Raw genomic sequence first — 24,196 nt, forward strand, 5'->3', positions numbered from 1 at the left:
TCCATATGCCGAGATAGTTCACATGTATTTTAGAGCTAACAATAACTTGCCATTGGTGTGTGGGTGTGCCTGTATGTGTATGTGTATAATGAATTCATGTACTATATGGGAATAAGTGATAGAGTTTATTTGGCCATTCATTTGTTCATTTAGTGATTGTTCTAGGCCCTGGAAATATATGTGTGAACAGAACAGAGTCAGTCCCAGATCTTATGGGCTTGCGTTTTAGGCAAACGAGAGAGAAGTGAAACCCTGTATAGATAAATGAATGGAAACAAACAAAAACAATAAAATGCTGGGTAGGGTTAAGTGATATTAAGAAAATAAAAGAGTAAGATGATAGTGTGTGTGTGTGTGTGTGTGTGTGTGTGTGTGTGTGTTTTTTAAGAGATCACTTTCTATGGTCTAAGTACCTGGTTTGGGGAGACCTCTCTGATATGGAGATATCTGAGTAGAGTCCTGAAAGAAGTGTGGGAGTTACCAGACCCATATCTAGAGGAAGATAAATTTAGACAGCAAAAACAGCAAGTGGAAAGGCTTGAGGATAGAGCATGTGCTGTTGGTTCCAGAAACAGCAAGCAAAACAAGGTGGCTGGGGCAAGAAGAGGGGAGAATGGGAGCAGACACTTGGCTCCCACCTGGAGTGAGAAGGGAGGCCTTTGGAGGGTTGGGTCAGAGGAGTGACATAATCTGACCCACTGTGTACAAGGGTCACTCTTGCTTCTGTGTGGAGACAAACTAGGCAGTGGGGACAAGAGTGGAAGTAGGGTGACTGGTGAGAAATCCTCTGGTAACCTGGAGGGTGGGTGTGCAATAGGGGAGAAGTGGTCATATTCAGGATCTATTTCAAAGGTAAAATGACAGAATTGGTAATATACTGATATGAGGTATATGAGGAAAAAAGCAATCAAAAGATGGCCCTGGTGTTTGGGGCCTGATGGAGTACTGTTACATGGATTATAGTTATTACTTAGTGAAGGGAAACACTGCAATATGCAGGTTGTGGAGGTGGAATGTGGAGAATCAAGTGCTCGGTCTGGGACCCGCAAAGCTTGAACCTGACAGCTGATGTATGAATCTGGAGTTCAGAGGACAGGTTGGAGCTGGGGATATAAATTTGAAAGTTGTTACATTCTAGATGGCATTTAAAGCTGTGAGACTGAATGAGATCATATAGGAAATGAGTGTAAAGAAATGAAGGAGCCTGAGAACCAATCCTTGGGGACCTTAAACACTTAGAGTTTGAGAAGATAAAAAGGAAGCAGAAAAAGTGATTGAAAAGCAGTAATGAATAAAGGAAGAAGAGAACCAGGACTGTGTACGCTTATAGATGTTTTGGTAACCAGAACAAGGGGAATTATATTGTAATGGTGTGGACAAAAGCCTGATGGAGTAGGTTTTTGACATGATCCGAAGAAAAGAACTGGAGACAACTGAGTATGAACTACTCTTAAGAGGTTTTATTCTAAGAGAAGTAGAGAATTGAGTATTTGCTAGAGAGAGGTGTGGGGTGGAAGTAGGACTTTTTAAAATGATGGCAGACATTCTGAGATATGTGAATATGGCTGAAATGGTGCAGTAAAGCAGTAGAACTGATTCTGTAAGAAAACTAGAGGCACTTGGTGGGGTGATGCTCTTGAGGTTGGAAGAAGAAGGAAGGTGGGTGTCAGGGACATCTACAAAATGTTTACTCTTACAAATGAACATAAAACCTAATTAAAAGATTGATTTTCTGCAATTACTTTTCCTTTAAACCTAAGTGACTTATTGGATAATTGATGCATAAGCTACCAATTAAACTAGAAATTTCTGTGAAAGAGGAAAAATGTAAGCAACTCATTTGGCATGCATTGTGGTTGGTTTCTATTGATGGACTGTTTGTTGTTACTGAGACTTTTCCCCCCTTTCTTCTCAGCTTTTGAGAGAGAGAAAGAGAGAGAGAGAGGAACACAAGGGGGGAGAAGGGACAGAGAGAGCAAGAGAATCTCAAGCAGACTCCACACTGAACACAGAGCCCAATGTGGGGCTCGATCTCATGACCCTGAGATCATGACCTGAGCCAAAATCAAGAGTGGGATGCTTAATCACCTGAGCCACTCAGGCACCCCTACTGAGACTGTCAAGTCATTTGGACAACGTGGCTGTACCTCTTTCTGTGTAGCATTCACTCATTACCTAGAATAAAACAATTCCATTGGCATTTTGATATTCAAGAGTCTGTTTGATATTTCACTCTTCTGAGTTGGTAAATAAAAGGGGACATAGAAGAACAATGCAGAAAATAAAAACTTGATAGGGTTGTCTATCAATTCTGAATTTACTTTTTCAAAGGAGCAAATTATTTGAAATGCCGGAATAAAGGAGGGTAGTGGAAAAACCTTTGTTTTTGTGAACTACATGTTTTCTCATTTTTATATCAATTTTATTTCAGTAGTATTAACTGTATGTTTCATATTACGTCAAACTTCTTCAATTCATCTTGTAAAAAGGAGAAGTGGCCTCAGAACAATAGTTGGTTACTTTCCATATCTAACACAAGAAACCTATGACGGAAGTAGCATTAAATCTCAGCCTTGGGGTTCAGTCATTACACCTTATTTTTAAGCTTCTTTTGCTTGACTGCATAAATTTTTCTAGGCCCTGATGTTGCAAATAGTAGACTCATGTATGATTGATTATCAATGAAAAAAACTTTTAAAATCAACTGTGTCATTTAAATTATCAAAAAGATGGTGAAGATATGTTATCTGAAACTTCTCATTAAAGTCTTCAGGTGTTCCGAGTGCGGTATTATATATTGCGTGGATTCTGTTATATATAGCTTGCTAATTTGGGAGTCTCCTCTCTCCTGACCTCTAGGTGTACCTACAGGACAAATCCCTTCAATTTTTATTATCCTCCTTTTATCTACTCTGGCTGTTGATAATAGTACTCTCCTTTCTGTCATCCTGACTGGAAAACCTTGTTAGTTTTCTCTCACCTGTGAAACTACCATTACTAGGTTAGGATCAATCTTGTTTAGACTTTTCACACCTTTATGTCATTTAGCTCCCATGCCTTTTCTCCCACTCTGGAGCAAAAAAAAAAAGAAAAAAGAAAAGAACAAAGTCAGGACAGGATCCATCCTGTCCTCTGCTTGATATTCCAGCGCGCTTTCTCTCCATTCTCTCTTCACCTTGTATGCCCAAAAACATTGGTCTTCACCCTTCACCACTTCCAGAACATGCTCTCAACTTTCCTACCTCCAAGCCTTTGCTCACAGAACCACAAGTGGGACATCAAAGGACAATTCCTACTGATTTCATCAGAGGACTCCTCCCACATCTCTGACTTTCTAAATGTTCCTTATCCTTGAAGGGCCATCCCACGTGTCAGCTCACTCTCAGCCTGATGTCCCATCCTGGAATCACCTCCCTTGCCGGGTGTTCTCAGCACTGCCCAGCCAAGCACTATCCTCATTTTACAGATGACTAAACCAAGGCTCCGGGAGGTTTAATGATCTGGCTGTGCCGCAGAGCTAATATTGGCAGCCCGGGATGCCAAAGCCATACTGTTTTAGGGCACTCAGCTGCTTCCTAAATGTTTTTTGACTGAATGAAAAAGTAAACTAATTTGTCATTTTCAATTTTTCTTAATGCAAAATTGAGTAGTACTAAATGGTGCTTCTCTGTCACTAACAGTCTTGCAGGACTAGGAAAAAAGTAGATTGTTAGTGACATCAGCTGAAAAAATGAGAAAATATGAGGAATTTCTGAAAGAAGGCCAACAGTAAGGCCGTGTTGTCTGTGACAAGAAAATAGACTGAAAAACAGATGTTTAAATCTTTCTGCTAAATGTTTTAATGATGCAGTGTAAGAAAATAAACATCTGGAAATAACCTGGAAGAGTAGCTATTAAGAACGTAGTGTGGGGCACCTATTTTGGGAGCTCTTACGTTATTAATTTTTCATTTAGCGATTACACCAATACTGCAGGTTAAGTATTGCCACAACCATTTTATGCTTGAAGAAAAGGGGGCCAAAGGCTTGAGGTAACTTGCCCTGGGTTAGTATTAGCATTATAATTGGAACTCCAAGATAAACGACAGCAGTCTGTGCTGTCACTGATTTAACTGAATGGTAAAAATTGTGTAGACAAAGGATAACATATTTTTGAGTTGTGTTTTGAGTTGTGTTCCCTTACAAAAGTGGAGATAGCCTTAGGGCTTTTAATGACAATAAGGACCATTATTCCTAATTGCTTATATTAAAAATCCCATATCAAAGGATATGTTTACTTCAAAGAACTGAAAAAAAGTGAGCCAGATTCCTTTGGTAAATGAAACTGTATCAGCATTAAAGTTGTTAAATAACTGCATCCTTAGGCAGACTTAAAGTTCTTGTCATCATCACAAAACTTCCAAGTATTTAGTTGTTCTAATGTAAGTTGATCCAGAGCAAAACTTTCCCCTTATATTTTAATACATGTGAAATGTAAGATGTTGATTTTCAGAATTGATTCAGGCCCATAGATTAATAGGGTTAATTCCTATAATATTGAAATATTGGGCAGAGTGAAAACAAAGCTAGTCTTTTCTTTTTTTTTAAAGATTGATTGATTGATTTTGGGAGAGAGACTGTGTGAGCAGGTGTAGGGCAGAGGGAGAGGGAGAGAGAGAATCTTCAGCAGATCACGCACTGAGAACAGAGCCCCCAACGCAGGCCAAGATGTCATGACCCTGAGATCGTGCCCCTGAGATCATGACCTGAGACAAACCAAGAGTTGGATGCTCAACTGACTGAGCCACCCAGCCGCCACAACAGAGCTAGTTTTCCTGAGCTTAGTCTCTTCTTAGAAGAGCGTCTGGTTAGATGACCAGCAAGTATGCAGTGTCCTTCTGCAGCAACTCAGCCCAACTCCCCTGGCTTATGTATAGCATATTTGGTGGTGATCTTTTAGAGGTAATATATCTCCCGTATCTACAAAATTTGACAAAAAAAATTGTAGTTTCCTTTTTATCATACGAATTATGTTCTGCTAATTTAAATGTTGCCAATTAAAAAAAAAAAACCTCACCACGTATTAACATATTACTTTGACATGTAATTTCAACCCCCAAGTGCTATGAATTAAATTGAATTTGTGTCTTATAGACTTAGACTTGTTTGCAGTCTCAAGTACTGTATTTGTGGTGAGAAACCGTGGATTTAATGCACTACTGCTTACTATTTTAACTATAATCTTGGTCATTGTATCAAGTTTACACACTTTCTTTCCAGTGACTACATCTGTGGAGATCAGATTCGACATGGGCATGGGTAGTTTGATTTGAAAGGTGTGACCTGAAAAGGAATGTGGGCATTTTGTCTTTGAAGGGGCACTTACTACTTCTACCAACAGAATTTATCACAGCTTTTAGAGTTGCCTCTAAGAAAAGCCATCTGCCCGGGAACTTAAAACATGGCCGTGGATGGCTGAGGTCATATGGCATCAAGTTAATTTTTATTCAAGTCCTCAGCTCTGGCTCATTTCCTGACTCTCTTGAGTGGCTCTAGTTTATCGTTTTTTCATGCTCCTAGTTTTTCAAAACTCATAATCCTAGAATCAATGTTGCTTTGCATCATAAACCTAATGGCCAAATGCTTGAGGAGACTCCACTAATTGTCACAGTGGCCAGGCTCAGGGAGGTGTGTGATCCCCACGTGGCTTCACAGAGGCTTGAACAGAGCGTGGATGGTCTCCTGGCAGCAGTCCCTTCAGAACCCAAATGAAATTTCTCCCTAAACTAGTAATTGTCTTGCATGCTTAGCAATTATCTTTGAACTTTTCCTCCGTCAAATTATGAAAACTGTGTATTATACTCCCCATCCTCTTGCCAGGATGTCTTAACAGGACATTTTGACTTTAAATACAACTTAAAAACATTCCTACCAAATTCTAATAATTGCACATATTTGCAGACTCTCTCATTTTCTTGCCCACAGTCTTAATACACTACTACCATATTGTCAGCAGGTAAACATTCTGGCAAGAAATTCTAAACAAATGATCATTGGAAAAAAAAAAAAAAACTTACCGAAAAAGAGAGCTGGAGGAAAGTGGGTGTATTTTCAGATGCAATTCTGATGATTCTAAACTTTACTTTAGAGCTGCTAAAACAGAAAACTGAAAAGCAAAAATTTGGTAGCAGAAGCCTGGAGGCATTATAAATTCTAAGAATCCCTTCTAGGGGAGTGGTTAGGACCGATAAGTTCATAGAAGTGCTCTTTGAACAACAAAATCTTTCTTCAAAAGCTCTCTCTGACATACATCCCATTATTGCTCAGGACATTATTGTGTAATGGATCAAACACTTATTTGTTTATGATTATCAGATTCAGGTGACAGTGAAATTATCCTGAAAGAATATATTTCAGACTGCTTAGCTAGATATGGTGTGATTTTACCTGTTTTGCTGAGAAAAAAAAAAATCAAACATTGATGCTAAAGTTCAGGTCACTTAAAATCACTCCATCAACTGTTTATAAATAGTAAATGCCTTTTTACATTCATTCTACGTATCCCCATTGCAATATGTTCCAATCGGATGTTTATTATTCTTTTCTACTGTTTGGATTCCTTAAACTGTTAAAACGTCACATGAGTAGCAAAGAAAATTCTTCAGTCTTTTGTGTGGTTATTGTTGCTAAGGAAACCATTTCCTTTTCACTGCAGTGTATGGGACATCTGTGCCACATTGAGTCCGCTACAGAGAGACACATCAGGAATAGAACATGAAGGAAGAAGGAACATAAATGAACAAAACAGGAAAAATAATAGAGATAGAACTCCTTTTATTTTTTTTAAAGATTGTATTTATTCATTCATGAGAGACACAGAGAGAGAGAGACAGAGACACAGGCAGAGGGAGAAGCAGGTTCCATGCATGGCGTGGGACTCGATCCTGGGTCTCCAGGATCACGCCCTGGACTGAAGGCGGCACTAAACCACTGGGCCACCTGGGCTGCCTGAGATAGAACTCCTTTTAAATAGCACCTTCATGGTGATTGATTTTTTGTTGTTGTTGTTGTTTATGTATTAGGAACACAGTTGGATGTGTATGTGCAACTCTCAGTAACAGAGGGTACCTTTATGTCTCTCACTGTCACTTTTGGACCAGGTCTCCTGTTTCCCCTCAGTGAAACCCCTGGTGGCACTTACCTAAGAGAGCCCGTGCCAATCTTTTACAGACCTCATCATAGCCATCATCACTTTCCAGAGAAGGGAGCAGGTGTGTCCTGAGACTAGTGACATTAGAGGCAGCCTGCCTCTCAGCTCTGGGGTCTGCTATCCTCATCCCCAAGTGCTACCCCCACCCGCATCCTTTTCTTCTAGTCTCTCACCTACGTCCATGTCCTTTTCTAAGTTTCTTTGCTCCTACGTTAAACTATCCCCTGCAACCTTCTTGCTCTCTCCAAAATATTTATTTCTTAGTTAATAATTAATATAGTGATCTCTTTGTCTCCTCCCTTGATTGAAATCTGAATATCCCCCCCGAGAAGGCTGCTGCTTCCGTAGTCATTCCAAGAGACAACTGCCCATTCCCTCAAACCGTGTGGTCCCTATCCCAGGGGGAGGATGAGCTGGTCTTCTGTATCCCTGCCACGTCTTCTAGACATTGCTGTTCCATCTTGATCTAGAATCTTCTCAGCTCTATACTTCATCTTGTCACTGACCCTACCTGCCATAGTCGCCTGCCTCCTGATCATTCCCTTTATTCATTAAAGACTTTGGAGCCAGAACTGCAGGCTTCCTTCATGCTAACCTAGATTTCAACATTCATATAAGTGACCCAGCTAATAATCTAGTCTCATGGGCCATTCAATTTCAGCTACTCCCTCACCTGCTCAGGACCTTGAACTTGTTAGAATTCCAGACATCTAAACATGAATCCATTTCTCTTACGACCTCCCTCCTAGCACATGTCATCTCTCATCTCTTAGAGACCTTCATCTCTTGATCCCAGAAACGTCCTAGTTTCTCTGCTTGTCTCTTCTGTCACTAACCCTTTGATTTTCCTTCACCTCTTCCAAAAGTTTTACACACATCACTACTACTTCCCAGCTGAGCCTTTTGTTACCCCTCTGTGAACCCCTGTCTCAGTCTTGCTTTTCTATTTTTCTGTTGCACCTGTCCAAGATCCCCAACCTTGAATTGATGCTACTATTTGCCTCCTCTGTCTTTCCCTGGAACAGCTGAGTGTGTGATGCCTGAGAAACTCGTATCTTCATAAATACAAGATCTTCGTCCTGAGCCCTCGCTCCACCAACCACAAAGGCTGTACATTATGCTTCGGCAGCTCCCTCTCTCATTCTCCTAGACGGCAGTGCCTGACCCTCTCAGTAGATACTCCAGCCTTATAAGGAGCAGGACGGTGGTGGAATTGTTAGGAGCACACTATCAGGATAGCAGACAAAGGCTATCAAATGGAAGAACAAGAACTCAAACATTCTGTCTATGTCTGAAACCCCAGAAGAATTTCTGGTTGTATATCATTGTTGATGTTGACATAGGAAGAAAGAAGTGATTTCTAGAACACCTTTCTCCTGAAACTGCCAAAGAATTTTGTATATATTGTTTTTCATACTCTTAGAAATTTTTGTCTGAAAAAATATCTAGATTAAAACTTGAATCACAAATTATTTTAGAACATGACCATGTAAGTGTTCACATCACATTTGGCATTTTTCCATGCCATTTTATTCATTCTCCCTTGGAAACCCTGTACACGTTCATGGCTTCAATTATCACCTCCAAAATACTCCCCAAAACCAATCTGTGACTCTCACCTCTATCTTGAACTTCACTCTCAACTGTACAAATGTCAGTTGGACATCTGTGCCTGGGTATCCTGCTGTCACTTCAACCTTAAGATGTTGAAAACTAATTTGCCTTCCTATTCCCTTCCAATTCAGTTTGCTGACTTCCGTATTTCTGTACTATATCCCAAGTTCAATCATTAATATTAATCTTCATTTTCTTTCTTCCTGTCTCCCAAAGCTATACTTCCTTTTCTTCCTTTCAGAATTCTCCTGTTTACCCCCACTTTGTGTGGAGAGTGGCACGTACCATCTCTCTTCTTCCATCCTTCAAGCTGCAAACTGGATGAATAGTTCCTTTTACTTACAAGTAGATATCATTACTCATTTCTTATTTACTGTTCTATGTAGATCCCTATTTTCTTATCACTCTTGTTCCATTTTCTTCTTTGTACTCTGTTTTTCAATATTACTGAAATAGCTCAGAGGTGACTGTAGGTGGCAAATTCTATGTGTGTTTGTATACATGTATATATATGTAAGAATTATATTTATAATCTCTCCAAGTTTCCTCACATCAGTGTTATTAAAACTAAACATTTCTCAAACTGGATGTGACAGTAAGCATGAAGCACATATTTTTTTTTAAGATTTTATTTATTTATTCATGAGAGACACACAGAGAGAGAGAGAGAGAGGCAGAGACACAGGCAGAGGGAGAAGCAGGCTCCATGCAGGGAGCCCAACGTGGGACTCAATCCTGGGTCTCCAGGATCACGCCCTGGCCAAAGGCAGGTGCTAAACCGCTGAGCCACCCAGGGATCCCCGAAGCACATATGTTTTGTGGATGAAGAAATTGAGGCACAGAGTGATGCATCAGTACAAAGATTCAGTGTGAGAGGGATGTAGCATTTAAACTGATCCTCAGGTACTTTTCTACCTAGTGGATTCCCTTTTAGCAGGACAGGCTTAAGCTGAACCTAATACTATTGAGCATCATCATGGGAAATTATTTGATACCATGTTTAGTTATTATGTTCACAGATATCTATGTTTAAAAAGTCAGTAACTACTTTAAATAAGCCCCATAGCAGTATAGGAAACACCATTACTTCTAAAAAACAAATATTTTCTGAACTAAGACACCTATTACTAATCCCCTTCTCTTTTCCTTTTTCTTTCTGGAATGTGAAGAATTTATTAAATTAGTCAGATAATAAACTCCCTAATACAAAAGTCAAACTAGAAGTAGAGGGAAGAAACTCCAAAAGATACCTGTAAATCTTACAACTGAAAACAAACTAAATAAAAGCCATTTCTCTCTCCTGGATCCAACCACTACTTCTTTGGTTTTGGTTTTTGTTCCACTTAGATTGCAATGTCCTAAAAGCAGAATTGTAATCATGAATATATTTCCTGTAATAACTTAGGGACACTTACAGAAGTAGTCCCTCTATTATCAGAGAACACAGCACATTCTGTTAAGTTGCTAAAATGGAACTGGGTCCTGGGAATTTAAAATTAGCATTATGTATATTTAAATGGCTGCGTAAGAGCACCCTGCACATGACCTTGATTATTAAATGAATGACACTTTAAAGTCAACTCGGTGTGTTGACTGTAAGGCTTTGCGGAGAAGAAAAGTGTTCTAGAAGATCCATTGTTAAAATAGCAGCAGAAGCACTGTATGATACCTTCAAGTGGGCCAACTGGGTAGTTATTGAAACCAAGTCACAGCTGGGACTATTACAGTTACTGGCACAGTTGTGAGGTGATAATCTTCTCATATGTCCTCTTGGTGATAATAGGACCCGAAAAGTCAGTGAAGGAAGAAAAGTTGTAAATTATCACAGAGCTACACTTTGACCTCCTGGAAGAGGGCTTTAGGTTGATTTCAATGTTTCTAACATCTTGCAGAATTTATAGCAACCACTTTCACTGTTTTGTGTTTGCTAAAAGTGTAACTTTAAAAAATTACTTTAAAAGTGAGTGGCTCAGTCAGTGGGGCATTCGACTTTTGATTTTGGCTCAAGTCATGATCTCAGGGTCATGGGATGGAGTCCAGTGTTGGGCTCTCTGCTTAGCAAGGAGTCTGTCTGGGATTCTCTCTCTCTCTCTCTACTTCTGCCCCTTCCCTGTTCATGCAAGTGCTCGCTCTCTCTCTCAAATAAATAAATAAATCTTTAAAAAATAAAAGTGAGCTTTAAAATTCATTCTTCTCTTTGTTTTTTTTTAAGATTTTATTTATTTATTCATAAGAGACAGAGACAGAGACAGAGAGAGAGAGAGAAGCAGAGGCATAGGCAAAGGGAGAAGCAAGATATCTGCGGGAGCCTGGATGTGGGACTAGATCCTGGACCTCAGGATCACGCCCTGAACCGAAGATAGATGCTCAACCATTGAGCCACCAGGAGCCATTCTTCTCTTTGGCAATTGTAAATTTTTTAGGGAAGATGTTATCATCGTAAGTGATGTTGAAGAAATATTTGAAGGACCTGAAAACATAAAACTCTTACAAGAAAAGAGGGAAGAGCTCCTTGACATTAGTCTTGATTTCTTTATTTGATTTTTTGACATTGATGATAATTATTTGGGTATGACACCAAGACCACAAGCAACAAAAGTAAAAAATAAACAAGTGAGACTACATCATACTAAAAGACTTCTGCACAACGAAGGAAACCATCAACAAAAGCAACCTACTGAATGAGAGAAAATATCTGTAAATCATATTCTGATTAAATATATCCGAAATATATAAGGAATTCATACAACTCAATAGCAAAATAACAACAGTAACAACAACAATTAAAAAATGAGTAAAGAACTTGAACAGACATTTTTTTCAAAGAAGATATACGAATGGTCAATGAATACATGAAAAGGTGCTCAGTATCACTAATCACCAAGGAAATGCAAATCAAAATCATAATGAGATATCACTGAACACCTGTTAGATAAGCTTATCAAAAAGGCAAGAGAGAATAAGTCCTGGAAAGGATGTGGAGAAAAGGGAACCCTCTTGCACTGTTGGAGGGAATGTAAACTGGTGCAGCCACTGTGGAGAACAGTATGGAAGTTTCTCAAAAAAAACTAAAAGTAGAGCTACCATACCATCTTAGCAGTTCTACCTCTGGGTATTTATCTGAAGGAAATAAAGTCACTATCTTGAAGGGATATTTGCAATTCGTGTTTGTTGTATCATTATTTACAATAAGCAAAATGTGAAAACAGCATAAATGACCATCAAAGGATGGATGGATAAGGAGAATGTGGTGTATATACACACATACACACAATAGAATATTGTTCAGCCATAAAAAGAAGGAAATCTGCATGTTTGACAACATAGATGTATTCTGAGGGCGTTATACTGAGTGAAATAAGTCAGACACAAAGAGACAAGTACTATATGATCTCATTTACAGGTGAAATAAAAAAAGATTAAATAGAAACAAGTAGATTGGTTAGTTGCCAGGGGCAGGGAGTTTGGAGAAATTATTGAAGATGATCGAAAATTATAAACGTTTACTTATAAAATGAGTAAGTTCTAAAAATCTAATATACAATATAGAGTATGGTTATTATAGTTAGCAGTACTGTATTATGTACTTGAAAGTTGCTAAGAGGGTAGATCTGGAAAGTACACACACACATACACACACACCACAATAATGCTGAGGAAAGCAGAAATACTTGAATTCAAAATAAAAACTCAGTACTTTCCTTTCTTGCTACCACAAGTTTTGATCACAAATGAACCAGATGATATCTACACACTGCTTTGGCCCACTTAGCTGACCTGATACCCATATTTATTTTTAAATTAATGTTTGTCTCTTTGCATATTCTCTCTGGTTGGCCTTATGTGGTAATTCAGAAATATATTTAGACCAAAAACCTCTTATACTCCATTTATTTCATGCCGACTTTATAACACAAATAATTGCAGATTCAAAGTAATTATTTTATTAGTATATTCAACAGACCCATGTTAAGGATATGCCATGTTTACCATGATCTTGTAGAAGATACTCAGATAAATAAGAATAGAACCCCCACATAATTCATATTTAAGTAGGAGAATTTAGTCACCTACCAACAAACTGTTTTTTTTTTTTTAAGGAAAATCTTAAGAGTTTTAGTAAAGTTTTAGAAAAGTTCATTGGAAAGAGACCCCTTAGAATTGCCAGAATCAGAGATGTTACGGAGACAATGAGATTTGAGCTAAAAGTTTGAAATCCTTTTCTTACATATGCATGTTCAATTGTTTTTATCATAAGCAATAAATAACAAGTGTACCTCTCTGAATGCCCTGAAATCAGCTCTGAGCTATGTGAATAATTTTTAAGAGGAAAAAAAAAACCTACTAATGCTCTTTTTCATAGAGGGCTATAGTTAGTAAACTTTTTTCCCATATCTGTATAGCCATAACTGAGTTTTTAGTAAGTATTTCCAAATAGAAATGCCCCTCTAATTTTATCTCTGGCTTTCAGAACCCAACATCTGTGCGTGGTTTCAAAGTGGTGAAGTGAGGGTTTGCTGGCAGGGCAGGCAAGCCCTGGGAAACTCTTATTTCATAACAATATCACTTGGCTATGGGGCTAAAGACACAAAAGACAAGGGAATAGTTTCATGTGAGATGGGGGAGGGGATATCTAAGAAATTCCTTCCCTCTGAAATTGCTTTCGAAGGAAGATGGCCATTTGCTAGCATTCCATCTCATTATGCTATGACCAGAAGGCTGTGCAGCTCCCTAAAGGCAGATGCAAGGATGTATCATATCAAGTAGCTTTCTTTGGAGAACTTCCAATCGTGTTGTCCTGGCAGGACAGATAAAGTACATATGGAGGATGCCTGGGTGGCTCAGCGGTTGAGCATCTGCCTTTAGCCCAGGGCATGATCCCGGGATCCAGGATCGAGTCCCACATTGGGCTCCCCGCTTGGGGCCTGCTTCTCCCTCTGCCTGTGTCTCTGCCTCTCTCTTTCTCTCATGAATAAATAACTAAATCTTTTTTAAAAAATAAAGTACATATGGAGATGTAAACTAATTGTAAAAGGAAAGATGGGTGTACAAACTGGCAATTCACTAGAGACGGCAAGACATACACAACTGAGTTAAGAGACCAGACTCTGATTTTGTATGTACTTAGGCAAGTAAAAATCCTCTAGATGCCATTTCCTCAGCTGTAAAATAAGAGGCTTGGACTAGAGTCTTCCAGGCCTGCATTTGCTGAAGTGAAGAGCTCCCAGCAGAGGAAGGATGGCATTTCAAGAGAAAAGGAGAAGGGAGTGTGTATCTGTAGGGGGAAAGGCTTAAGAAATGCATGGACATAGGAATGTGTAAAGTTATTTGGAGCCTAGGGTGCAAAGCAGTCTGTCCTTAGCCTTGGCTGTAGACATCCCCGCACCCTGCAGAGCCGGTCTCCAAATAGCTTCCCAATTACAAATCCAGGGCATTGCCTCTTCTTACTCTCCTCCCTCCCACACATGTTCCTATTTCAGTCTGCATCTTGGGACAATTACAAGCCTCAAATCCAAGCATTTCTAGGGTTGTTATCACAACTTCAGGATAGGATAAGCATAGCCCCAAAGTAAATGAAGGAATCCAGAGCTGAAGCCCATGAAAACAGCCCATGTTGGTGCCAACAAGAAACATCACACATGTTCCAACCTAGATTCACCTAGTAGGTCTTCGGTGAATTGAGGGTCAGGCTTGTGAACGAAGTGTACATGGCGCTAGGCAAAGAATCAGATGACCTGTATTTATGTCTTATCCAGCTCTGCCCTCAGGTATGTTGGTTGGTCTCACTGAGATTCAGTTTTCCCACGTTCCATAGGACAATATTGTCTTTGACTCTTTCAGATGTTTTTTTTTTTTTTGAGGCATAATATAAACTATTCAATATACATGGAAACTTTTTTGGAAAACATAAAGTGCTAAGCCAGGTAAGGAGTTTTCCAGATATGCTCACATATATTGAATTTATGCTTTATGGTAGTTGCTAGATTTTCTCTTTAAAACAGTAATAACTTTACTAGTTTTATTGCAGTACTCTTCCCAAAACATTTCCAATTATTATACGCTCTTATTACATTGAGGCTTCTCCCCACCCACCAGTGGTTAGCGATGTGAATGGAGGTAGAGGTTGTAAAAATGTGTGATGATGCAATAGAAATATGCAGGTAGAGATGAGTGTTTAGATAAACGTATTTGGAACTGAGTACTGTAAAATGCTAGATCTAAGAGCAGTCATTGACTTAAAATCCATCTGTGAAAAATGTTTATTGACTTTCTCAAATGTGGTAACAGTAAGCTTTTTTTTCTTTAACATCCTATAAATAATAATGTGCTGTGCTTTTATCAGTAGGTAGCAACATAACTAGGTAATATAAACTCACTTTCCAAATGTAAACAATAAGCCTTCAGAAATTATTTAATTGACATTGCGATAGCTTTCTAAAAATTGTCTTTGGCCATTTTAATTTCATAATAATATTATCACATTTCTCATTGCAGCTCTGTGGACACAACTGTCTAGAGCATGGTAGGATCTTCATATTCAATAGCTATAATGAGATAATTATCTATTTTATCTTTGGATTGAATAGTCTGACTTGTTAGAATTGAGGGCACAACTTTAAAGGCAGTTTTTATTTTGTTTGCATAAGTTTTCCTTCCACCAGTAGCATATTAAATATATTTACAAAACACCACGATGTTCTTTACCAATCAAAATCTTAAACTATAAATAATTTCCTTAAATATATAAAGATGCTCACTTGGTAAGCATTGATTCCGTGGCTACTATGTGTCAGGCTGTTATTACAGAGAGAAATAAGAATTCATCTCCCCTGTTAAGAGGTCTCACAGACTGATGGGAGGAACAGATATTCCATAGCTCAGATCATGAGAGCTATGATTAGGGCAGTAGGCCCACAGTCAGCAGCCATGAGAACCACTGAACTGGCCTGGTGATACCCCTCTGGGCAGGTCACTGTGGACATCAAGGAAAACAGTCAAAGCCTTTTGAAAGCTACAGAAAAAGCACAATATACTTTGCCTTTCCAGACTGTTGTGAGATATGCTTAAAAAAAAAAAAACTACGAATTGCCTCTGGGAGGCTCAGTCAGTTAAGCATCTGACTCTTGGTTTCAGCTCAGGTCACGATCTTCAGTTCCTGAGATCAAGACTTGCCCATCTGGCTCCATGATCAGTACAGCCTCTGTTTCTCTGCCTCTCCCTCTGCCCTTCCCCCTGCCCATACTCTCTCTCTCTCTTTTTCAAATAATAAATAAATCTTTAAAAAAAAAAGTTATCTGCACCCTCAATCAGACATAATTATTTTTAAAAAGGTTATAATCAGGCATATCAAATTTTAAAAATATTTTTGAAATAGCTTTGAACAATATGAGACTAATACATAAGACTATATTTTGGTTTGGCAAAAGGTGAAAATGAAGATAAATCTGTATCTTTATTTAAGCATTAAAGCCCAATATAGTAAAAGCAACAAATAAAGATGCATATAAAAATGTGAAAGGAGACAAAGCCATATATCTGTATGCATGTAAAATACACGTATGTGCAAGAAACAGGATATACATTTATCAATATAATTTCTATTTTTTACAGACTGTACACACAGTAAGAGAAATCTCTAACTCCCTGAAGTTTTGGTATCATTTGCAGACAATTACTACGGCACGCCAAAGCCTCCAGCAGAACCAGCACCATTATTATTAAATGTAACAGACCAGATACTTCCGGGAGCCACTCCAAGTGCTGAAGGAAAACGGAAGAGGAATAAATCAGTGAGCAACATGGAGAAAGCCAGTATAGAGCCTCCCGAGGAAGAAGAGGAAGAGAGGCCTGTGGTCAATGGAAATGGAGTAGTAGTAACACCAGGTTAGTCATTTAACATATGTACATATTTATATGTATGATTGATTATAGTTAACCTCAGAGAGAGAGGATTCTAATATCAAATGGAAAGGACATAATTCTTGTATCCCTTTTATTAGTTTTAATTTCGACATATAAACCAATTAGTTTATGTTCCTCGGTTTTTTGTTTCATATACACAGTATTAATAGAAATCTAATGAACTATTTCTACATTTTAGAAAATATTACAAGTCATGAATATGATTGTATAAAGTTCTGGGATCTTTGCTAATTAAAATTAGGTAAAATCTATCCTTAGAAATCTTACTATACTCACTGTTCTGGAAAAAGAGGTTGTTTCATGTGATTTAGTTAACAACTTCAATGAACACTGTACTCAAAATGACTAGAGCTACACCATGTCTGTATATTTTTCTCTCCACCCTTACTATCTAATCTGGCAATGTGGAGAAAGCATCTTTAGACATTGACTTCGTAAAGGCACCTACCCTTGAACAAGGAAAAGGCTTGTTATCTTTTTTATTTATGATCTATCATATCACATATATAAAGAAGAGCAGGCAGATATAAAGTGTGTTTGCACAAGGGTATGGCTTTGCTATTTTCTTGTGCTTATTACTAACTGAGTGCCAAATTTTATTATAATTATAAAATTAGTTTTTTTTCCTTACATTACTTATGATTAAATGTTAAAGCAAAACTATGGCATTCTTTTTTTATATACTTTTTTAAAAGATTTTATTTATTTATTCATGAGACACACAGAAAGAGAGAGAGAGAGAGAGAGAGAGAGGCAGAGATAGAAACAGGCTCCATGCAAGGAGCCCGACGTGGGACTTGATCCCGGGTCTCCAGGATCACGCCCCGGGCTGAAGGCAGCGCTAAACTGCTGAGCCACCCAGGCTGCCCTAACTATGGCATTCTTATAGCCTCTAAGCTTGGAGTAAATTTCCAAAGTTTTATTAGTTATTTATTTTTTAATAACAGCATACTAGTAGGCATTGAAAATCTAAGAACTGAAAAGCTCTTGAAAAAAATGTTAACACATGAACTTCTCATACATATTATTTTTTTAAGATTTTATTTATTTATTCGTAGAGACAGAGAGAGAGAGAGAGAGAGAGGCGGAGAAGCAGGCCCCATTCAGGGAGCCCGATGTGGGACTCGACCCTGGGTCTCCAGGATCACACCCCAGGCTGCAGGTGGAGCTAAACTGCTGCACCACGGGGGCTGCCCCACATAATTCATAATTATGAATAAGGAAGGTTAAGAAATAAGCTTATGAAATGTTGATAAAAATAATAGAGCATGAAAATTAAAATACTACGTCACTATAGAAACTGTACAATGATAATTAAAAATAGAGACATCAAAATAGTTGTAGGAAATATACTATTATTATTTAATATATTATTATTAATTACAAAAATGTTTTTCCTCAAACATAGGGAGACCAAAATCTAATCTATTCCAATCAGTGTGTAAAACCTTAAAAAGTGATTTCATCTTGATTTCTCAGAGGAGGACAGCCTCCTCCATAAATGCAATGGTGAAAAACTTATGCTCTGTTCCTACCAATCACCAATTTCTGTATATAAATGCTAAAGATCACTATTGTACATAATGTAACTTGCTTACTAAAGACCCTGTGCCGGAAAAAAATGTGATGCGGTTCAGAAGGTGAAGAACTAAGTAAATGTATATGAGAGGAAAGCAATTTATAGGTCTATAGGTAATTTTCAAGCAATTAGATACCTTTTCTGTTCTGATTCTGAAATATCTTTGTCAAAATATTTATTTTTCATTATGTAATGGATTTTGAATTAAGTTGGTAGTACATAGTTTTCTTAGCTATCTTTGATATGAGAAGCAAAATGATTCAGCCAAGTGGAAGCAGTAATCACAAAAAAACAAAGTTGGAGATCAAAAAGCAGTTACAGAGTTTGTTACTGATTAATACCTTACAGCTAAAAACATAAAATATTTGCCCTTGGTTGGGCCTGAATCGTTGGTTTCTATTGCATTTCTACTCTGTATAAGGCAAATCAAATGAAGTATTCTTGACATACATTTATTTGTAAATTAGAAATTTATTTAATTGGGCGTCATAGTAAATGTAGAAAGCACCATTCCTTTCAATTCATATATTAGACATAAGGAATTGGGTTTGGTTTGTTTGTGAGTTTGGGCTAGGCAGGAGGGGTCCCAAGGTACATGGATTGGTTTGCACTCTTCTTAAGCAGCCCTAACAGTATGTCTGTCCCTGGACCTCTCAGCCTGAGGACGGTAGAGAACAACTACCCAGGCCAACTCTGGGATGTCTGGATAGTCAATAGATGCCACAAATGCCAACAGATGCTTGCAGTGGCTCTGTAAGCCTGGCTGGACTTCTCTGTCCCTTATGGGAGATGAGACATATGTAAATTAGGCGGCTCTTTGCCCAGTGTTCAAAGATGGAGAAAACAGCCCCAAACCAGAAATTGGTCCTTCATCCTTTATTAGAATATCCAATAGAAACTTTAGGGTTCACATTGCCTCCTTCCCATACATATTCACTCAGATCTTCATCTTTTGAACTTTGTCACGTTTTTTTCTAGCATAGGGTCTTTATCCTGCCTTTTTTCTTCCCATACATGTTTACCAGATGTAAGACACTTTAAACAATATTGAGAAAATTCTTGCTTAAATTTTAGTTACCGCCCTGTATCAACTAAGAGCCTATAATACTAATTAACATCAGATGTCAATTCAGAGCATAAATAGTACAATCGATGAGGTGCATTTAGAAAGTGAGAAAAGCTTACTGAGGTACTTTTATTCCATTACATAAAAATGCTGATAATACCGATAATAAATAATGTAAAAATTAACCTCTTGTGGATGCTAACCATGTTCTAGAAACTCTTTAACTTCATTATGTGTACTAGTTCAGTTATTTCTCCTAACAGATTTTACGGGTTAGGTACTATTTCATAGAATAGGACACTGAGGCACACTACTGTTAAGTAATTTGCCCAGAAACTGGGATTTATTTATAGGAAATATCGATCCAGAAGCATGTTCTTAGCTGCTATGCTATCTGAGTGTAATAGCACCAATAGAAGCATAAATACATTTCTCAGCAACATGTACGTACATGATCATTATTTTACTTGTACCTCTTTAAAAGTGGCATTATTAGTTTCTACCTACTACAAGTTTCTTATTTCTTTCATTTCTGGAAATCATGTACAACTCCACTTATGTGGCTCTGTGGTTATTAAAAAAATCGTATTTTTAAAAAATATTCTGCATGCATTTAAGCATCAAGCCTACCAATCTTGGGCAGCCCTGGTGGCATAGAGGTTTAATGAAGCCCGGGGTGTGATCTTGGAGATCCAGGATTGAGTCCCATGTCAGGCTTCCTGTATGGAGTCTGCTTCTTCCTCTGCCTGTGTCTCTGTCTCTATGAATAAATAAAATCTTAAAAAAAAAAAAAAAGCCTACCAATCTTTAACTCCTTATGTTTTACTGAAATGAATTATTCTCGCTAGGTAAATAAAGGTTTTAGAAGAGTCCTCAATTTACTTCTACTACTCGTTTTCTTCATCGCTTCTCCTTTAGACTTAAACTTAGAACTATACATTCCTTTTAGTTTCAGGCCATATTTATGTACAGTTTGTGTACATGAAGCTCTACTGACCTGTAACATTGTCCACGAATAGTCAAGTATTTTAAGTGAATAATTAATGTTAGGCTCCCTTTTTTGGTTGGAATTACATCAAACAGATGGAGTTAGCCCATATCACCTAGAAAAGCCATGGGATGATCTTTCAGTGTCTCAGATCAGAAATGTTTCTCTCTCTGACATATGTCACTTTGATGATAGAAATCAGTATTGTTCTATCCTTAGAAATGTAGCTTTAACCTGGTTAATACTGACAGTCACAAAAATAACAATGAAAATAAATAATGGCAACTCTCCTTTAATGAATGCATAAGATGTGCTAGACATATAGCCCATACGTTATTTCTTGTCCCATAACCATGGTATGCTTACTTATCAAAGAATATGCTGAAACTTAGCTTAAGGTACTTAACTAAGGTAATAATTATTTAGTAACAGTGTTAAGATCTGGACCCAGGAACACCCGAACTCATCCTGTCCCCATCACCTTTGCTGGGCTGTTAACCATGTTGAGGACAGCATGACTCCTGACCTCCATAAGGTAAAATCAGTCTTTCAGCTCAGTGTATTTCATTACACTGTATTCTGTTATATTTGTCCTTCAGTGAATGTGTGGCTGCAGTGTTAGATCGAATGCTTGCAAAGATGATACAGCTTTACATCATCTTAGAAAATCTGTCTTTAAACTGATACTTAAAAATCATATCCCCAGGAAACCTTTCCTTGACATTAACCTCACCTATATTTAGGCATCTTTATCTTGTTAGAGTTGACATCCAGCCCCATAGCTTGAAATACTGTCGATTACCCGTAGCCTTCACTTTCCTCTAATGTCCCAGGGCCATATCTCTAACTGCTGCCCACTGGACTGCCCCTCCTAAGCATTTCTGTAGCATCTTAAATGCAACATTCCTGGGACTCGGGGATCACAACCTGAGCCCAAGGCAGATGCTCAACCCCTGAGCCACCCAGGCATCCCTCAGCCACATTCTTATACCAGCTTGTGCAGAGCACCCGCTCTTCCTGAAATGAACCCTAGTGCAGCTAGCACAAGAGTGAGAGGATTCAGTCCTGCTGCAGGGGGATTTATAGACAGACCATCTGGAACTGTGGAGAAAGTGGAGATGTCTCTGAGAGAACTCTCGGTTCGAGTCCAGACTCCGTTGTTTGCTCTGTGACATTAAGCAAGTTGTCTAACTGTTCCCAGCTTTGCTTTTGTCTCTAACGTGAGGTTAATACTGCTTGTGCTCTCTCTGTCAAATAAATAAAATCTATTACAAAAATAAAATTTTTTAAACTTTTTGAATAATGTCTGTTTTAAGATTTATTTTATTATTTATTTATGAGAGAGAGAGAGAGAGAGAGAGAGGGAGAGAGATTGGCAGAGACACAGGAGGAGGGAGAAGCAGACTCCATGCCGGGAGCCCGATGTGGGACTTGATCCCGGGACTCCAGGATCGCACCCTGGGCCAAAGGCAGGCGCCAAACCACTGAGTTACCCACGGATCCCCATGTCTCAGTTTTAGAATAGACTTCCAGAACAAAAATAATACCAGGAGTTCCATATACCTCACATCCAGTCCCCATATTAACATCTTTAATTAATGTGGTGTACTTGTAACGATTAGTGACTCAATATTGATACAGTATTGAATGAACTCTACACTTTATTCAGATTTTCTTAGTTTTGATCTAATATCCTTTTTTCTGGGCCAGGATGTCCCCTTGGGCTCCTCTGAGCTGTGACACTTCCTCAGACTTTCCCTGTTTTTGATGATCTTAACATTTTTTTGATGGCCTTGACATTTTTGAGGCATCCCGATCAGGTATTTTGTAGATTGTCCCTCTGCTAGAATACTACTCTTGATTAGATGATGAGGAGTTGACAACCACTACCCCCATCCATACTTTACTCTTGAAAGGGTGGGGGTGACAAAGAAAGAAAGAAAGAAAGAAAGAAAGAAAGAAAGAAAGAAAGTCAGTCACTATGGGCAGCCTACACTACTGTGGAAAGTTATGCTCTACTTCCTTGAGGGCAAAAATACCTGCATAAATTTTTGGAATTCTTCAGCACAGATTTGTTTATTTTCCCCTCTTATATTTAGTTATTCAATTATCTATATCGAGATAGATTCATGAACATTTATTTTTTTACTTTGGGTTAAAATCCACTGCAACTATACTCAGATTGTTTCCCGACTTTGGATATTATAGGAATAACTTCAGTTGGATTCTGTATGCCTTTTTTTTTTTTTTTTTTAGAGTTAAAAGACTTTATTTTTTATTTATTTATTTATTTATTTATTTATTTATTTATTTTTATTTTTTTATTTTTTTATTTTTATTTTTTATTTTTTATTTTTTTTTATTGGTGTTCAATTTACTAACATACAGAATAACACCCAGTGCCCGTCACCCATTCACTCCCACCCCCCGCCCTCCTCCCCTTCTACCACCCCTAGTTCGTTTCCCAGAGTTAGCAGTCTTTACGTTCTGTCTCCCTTTCTGATATTTCCCACACATTTCTTCTACCTTCCCTTATTTTCCCTTTCACTATTATTTATATTCCCCAAATGAATGAGAACATATAATGTTTGTCCTTCTCCGACTGACTTACTTCACTCAGCATAATACCCCCCAGTTCCATCCACGTTGAAGCAAATGGTGGGTATTTGTCATTTCTAATAGCTGAGTAATATTCCATTGTATACATAAACGACATCTTTATCCATTCATCTTTCGTTGGACACCGAGGCTCCTTCCACAGTTTGGCTATCGTGGCCATTGCTGCTAGAAACATCGGGGTGCAGGTGTCCCGGCGTTTCATTGCATTTGTATCTTTGGGGTAAATCCCCAACAGTGCAATTGCTGGGTCGTAGGGCAGGTATATTTTTAACTGTTTGAGGAACCTCCACACAGTTTTCCAGAGTGGCTGCACCAGTTCACATTCCCACCAACAGTGTAAGAGGGTTCCCTTTTCTCCGCATCCTCTCCAACATTTGTTGTTTCCTGCCTTGTTAATTTTCCCCATTCTCACTGGTGTGAGGTGGTATCTCATTGTGGTTTTGATTTGTATTTCCCTGATGGCAAGTGATGCAGAGCATTTTCTCATATGCGTGTTGGCCATGTCTATGTCTTCCTCTGTGAGATTTCTCTTCATGTCTTTTGCCCATTTCATGATTGGATTGTTTGTTTCTTTGGTGTTGAGTTTAATAAGTTCTTTATAGATCTTGGAAACTAGCCCTTTATCTGATATGTCATTTGCAAATATCTTCTCCCATTCTGTAGGTTGTCTTTGAGTTTTGTTGACTGTATCCTTTGCTGTGCAAATGCTTCTTATCTTGATGAAGTCCCAATAGTTCATTTTTGCTTTTGTTTCTTTTGCCTTCGTGGATGTATCTTGCAAGAAGTTACTATGGCCGAGTTCAAAAAGGGTGTTGCCTGTGTTCTTCTCTAGGATTTTGATGGAATCTTGTCTCACATTTAGATCTTTCATCCATTTTGAGTTTATCTTTGTGTATGGTGAAAGAGAGTGGTCTAGTTTCATTCTTCTGCATGTGGATGTCCAATTTTCCCAGCACCATTTATTGAAGAGACTGTCTTTCTTCCAATGGATAGTCTTTCCTCCTTTATCGAATATTAGTTTCCCATAAAGTTCAGGGTCCACTTCTGGATTCTCTATTCTGTTCCACTGATCTATGTGTCTGTTTTTGTGCCAGTACCACACTGTCTTGATGACCACAGCTTTGTAGTACAACCTGAAATCTGGCATTGTGATGCCCCCAGATATGGTTTTCTTTTTTAAAATTCCCCGGGCTATTCGGGGTCTTTTCTGATTCCACAC

The 24,196-nt window shown here is 38.3% G+C and overlaps 1 protein-coding gene across 2 annotated transcripts in view; it reads left to right on the forward strand.

Moving 5' to 3' along the window:
• Positions 1–20,908, forward strand: part of LOC140629560 (membrane-associated guanylate kinase, WW and PDZ domain-containing protein 2-like) — a 234,263-nt gene extending 213,355 nt beyond the window's left edge. For both annotated transcript variants that reach the window (XM_072819067.1, XM_072819066.1), the window contains exons 3-4: positions 16,471–16,686; positions 20,785–20,908. In XM_072819067.1, the coding sequence (XP_072675168.1) occupies positions 16,471–16,686; positions 20,785–20,876 (308 nt within the window). In that variant the 3' untranslated portion in view covers positions 20,877–20,908. The remainder of the gene's footprint in view (positions 1–16,470; positions 16,687–20,784) is intronic.
• Positions 20,909–24,196: the final 3,288 nt, after the last annotated feature.

The sequence above is a fragment of the Canis lupus genome (genome assembly GCF_048164855.1).
Source record: "Canis lupus baileyi chromosome 16 unlocalized genomic scaffold, mCanLup2.hap1 SUPER_16_unloc_3, whole genome shotgun sequence".
In the NCBI taxonomy this organism is placed as follows: domain Eukaryota; kingdom Metazoa; phylum Chordata; class Mammalia; order Carnivora; family Canidae; genus Canis; species Canis lupus.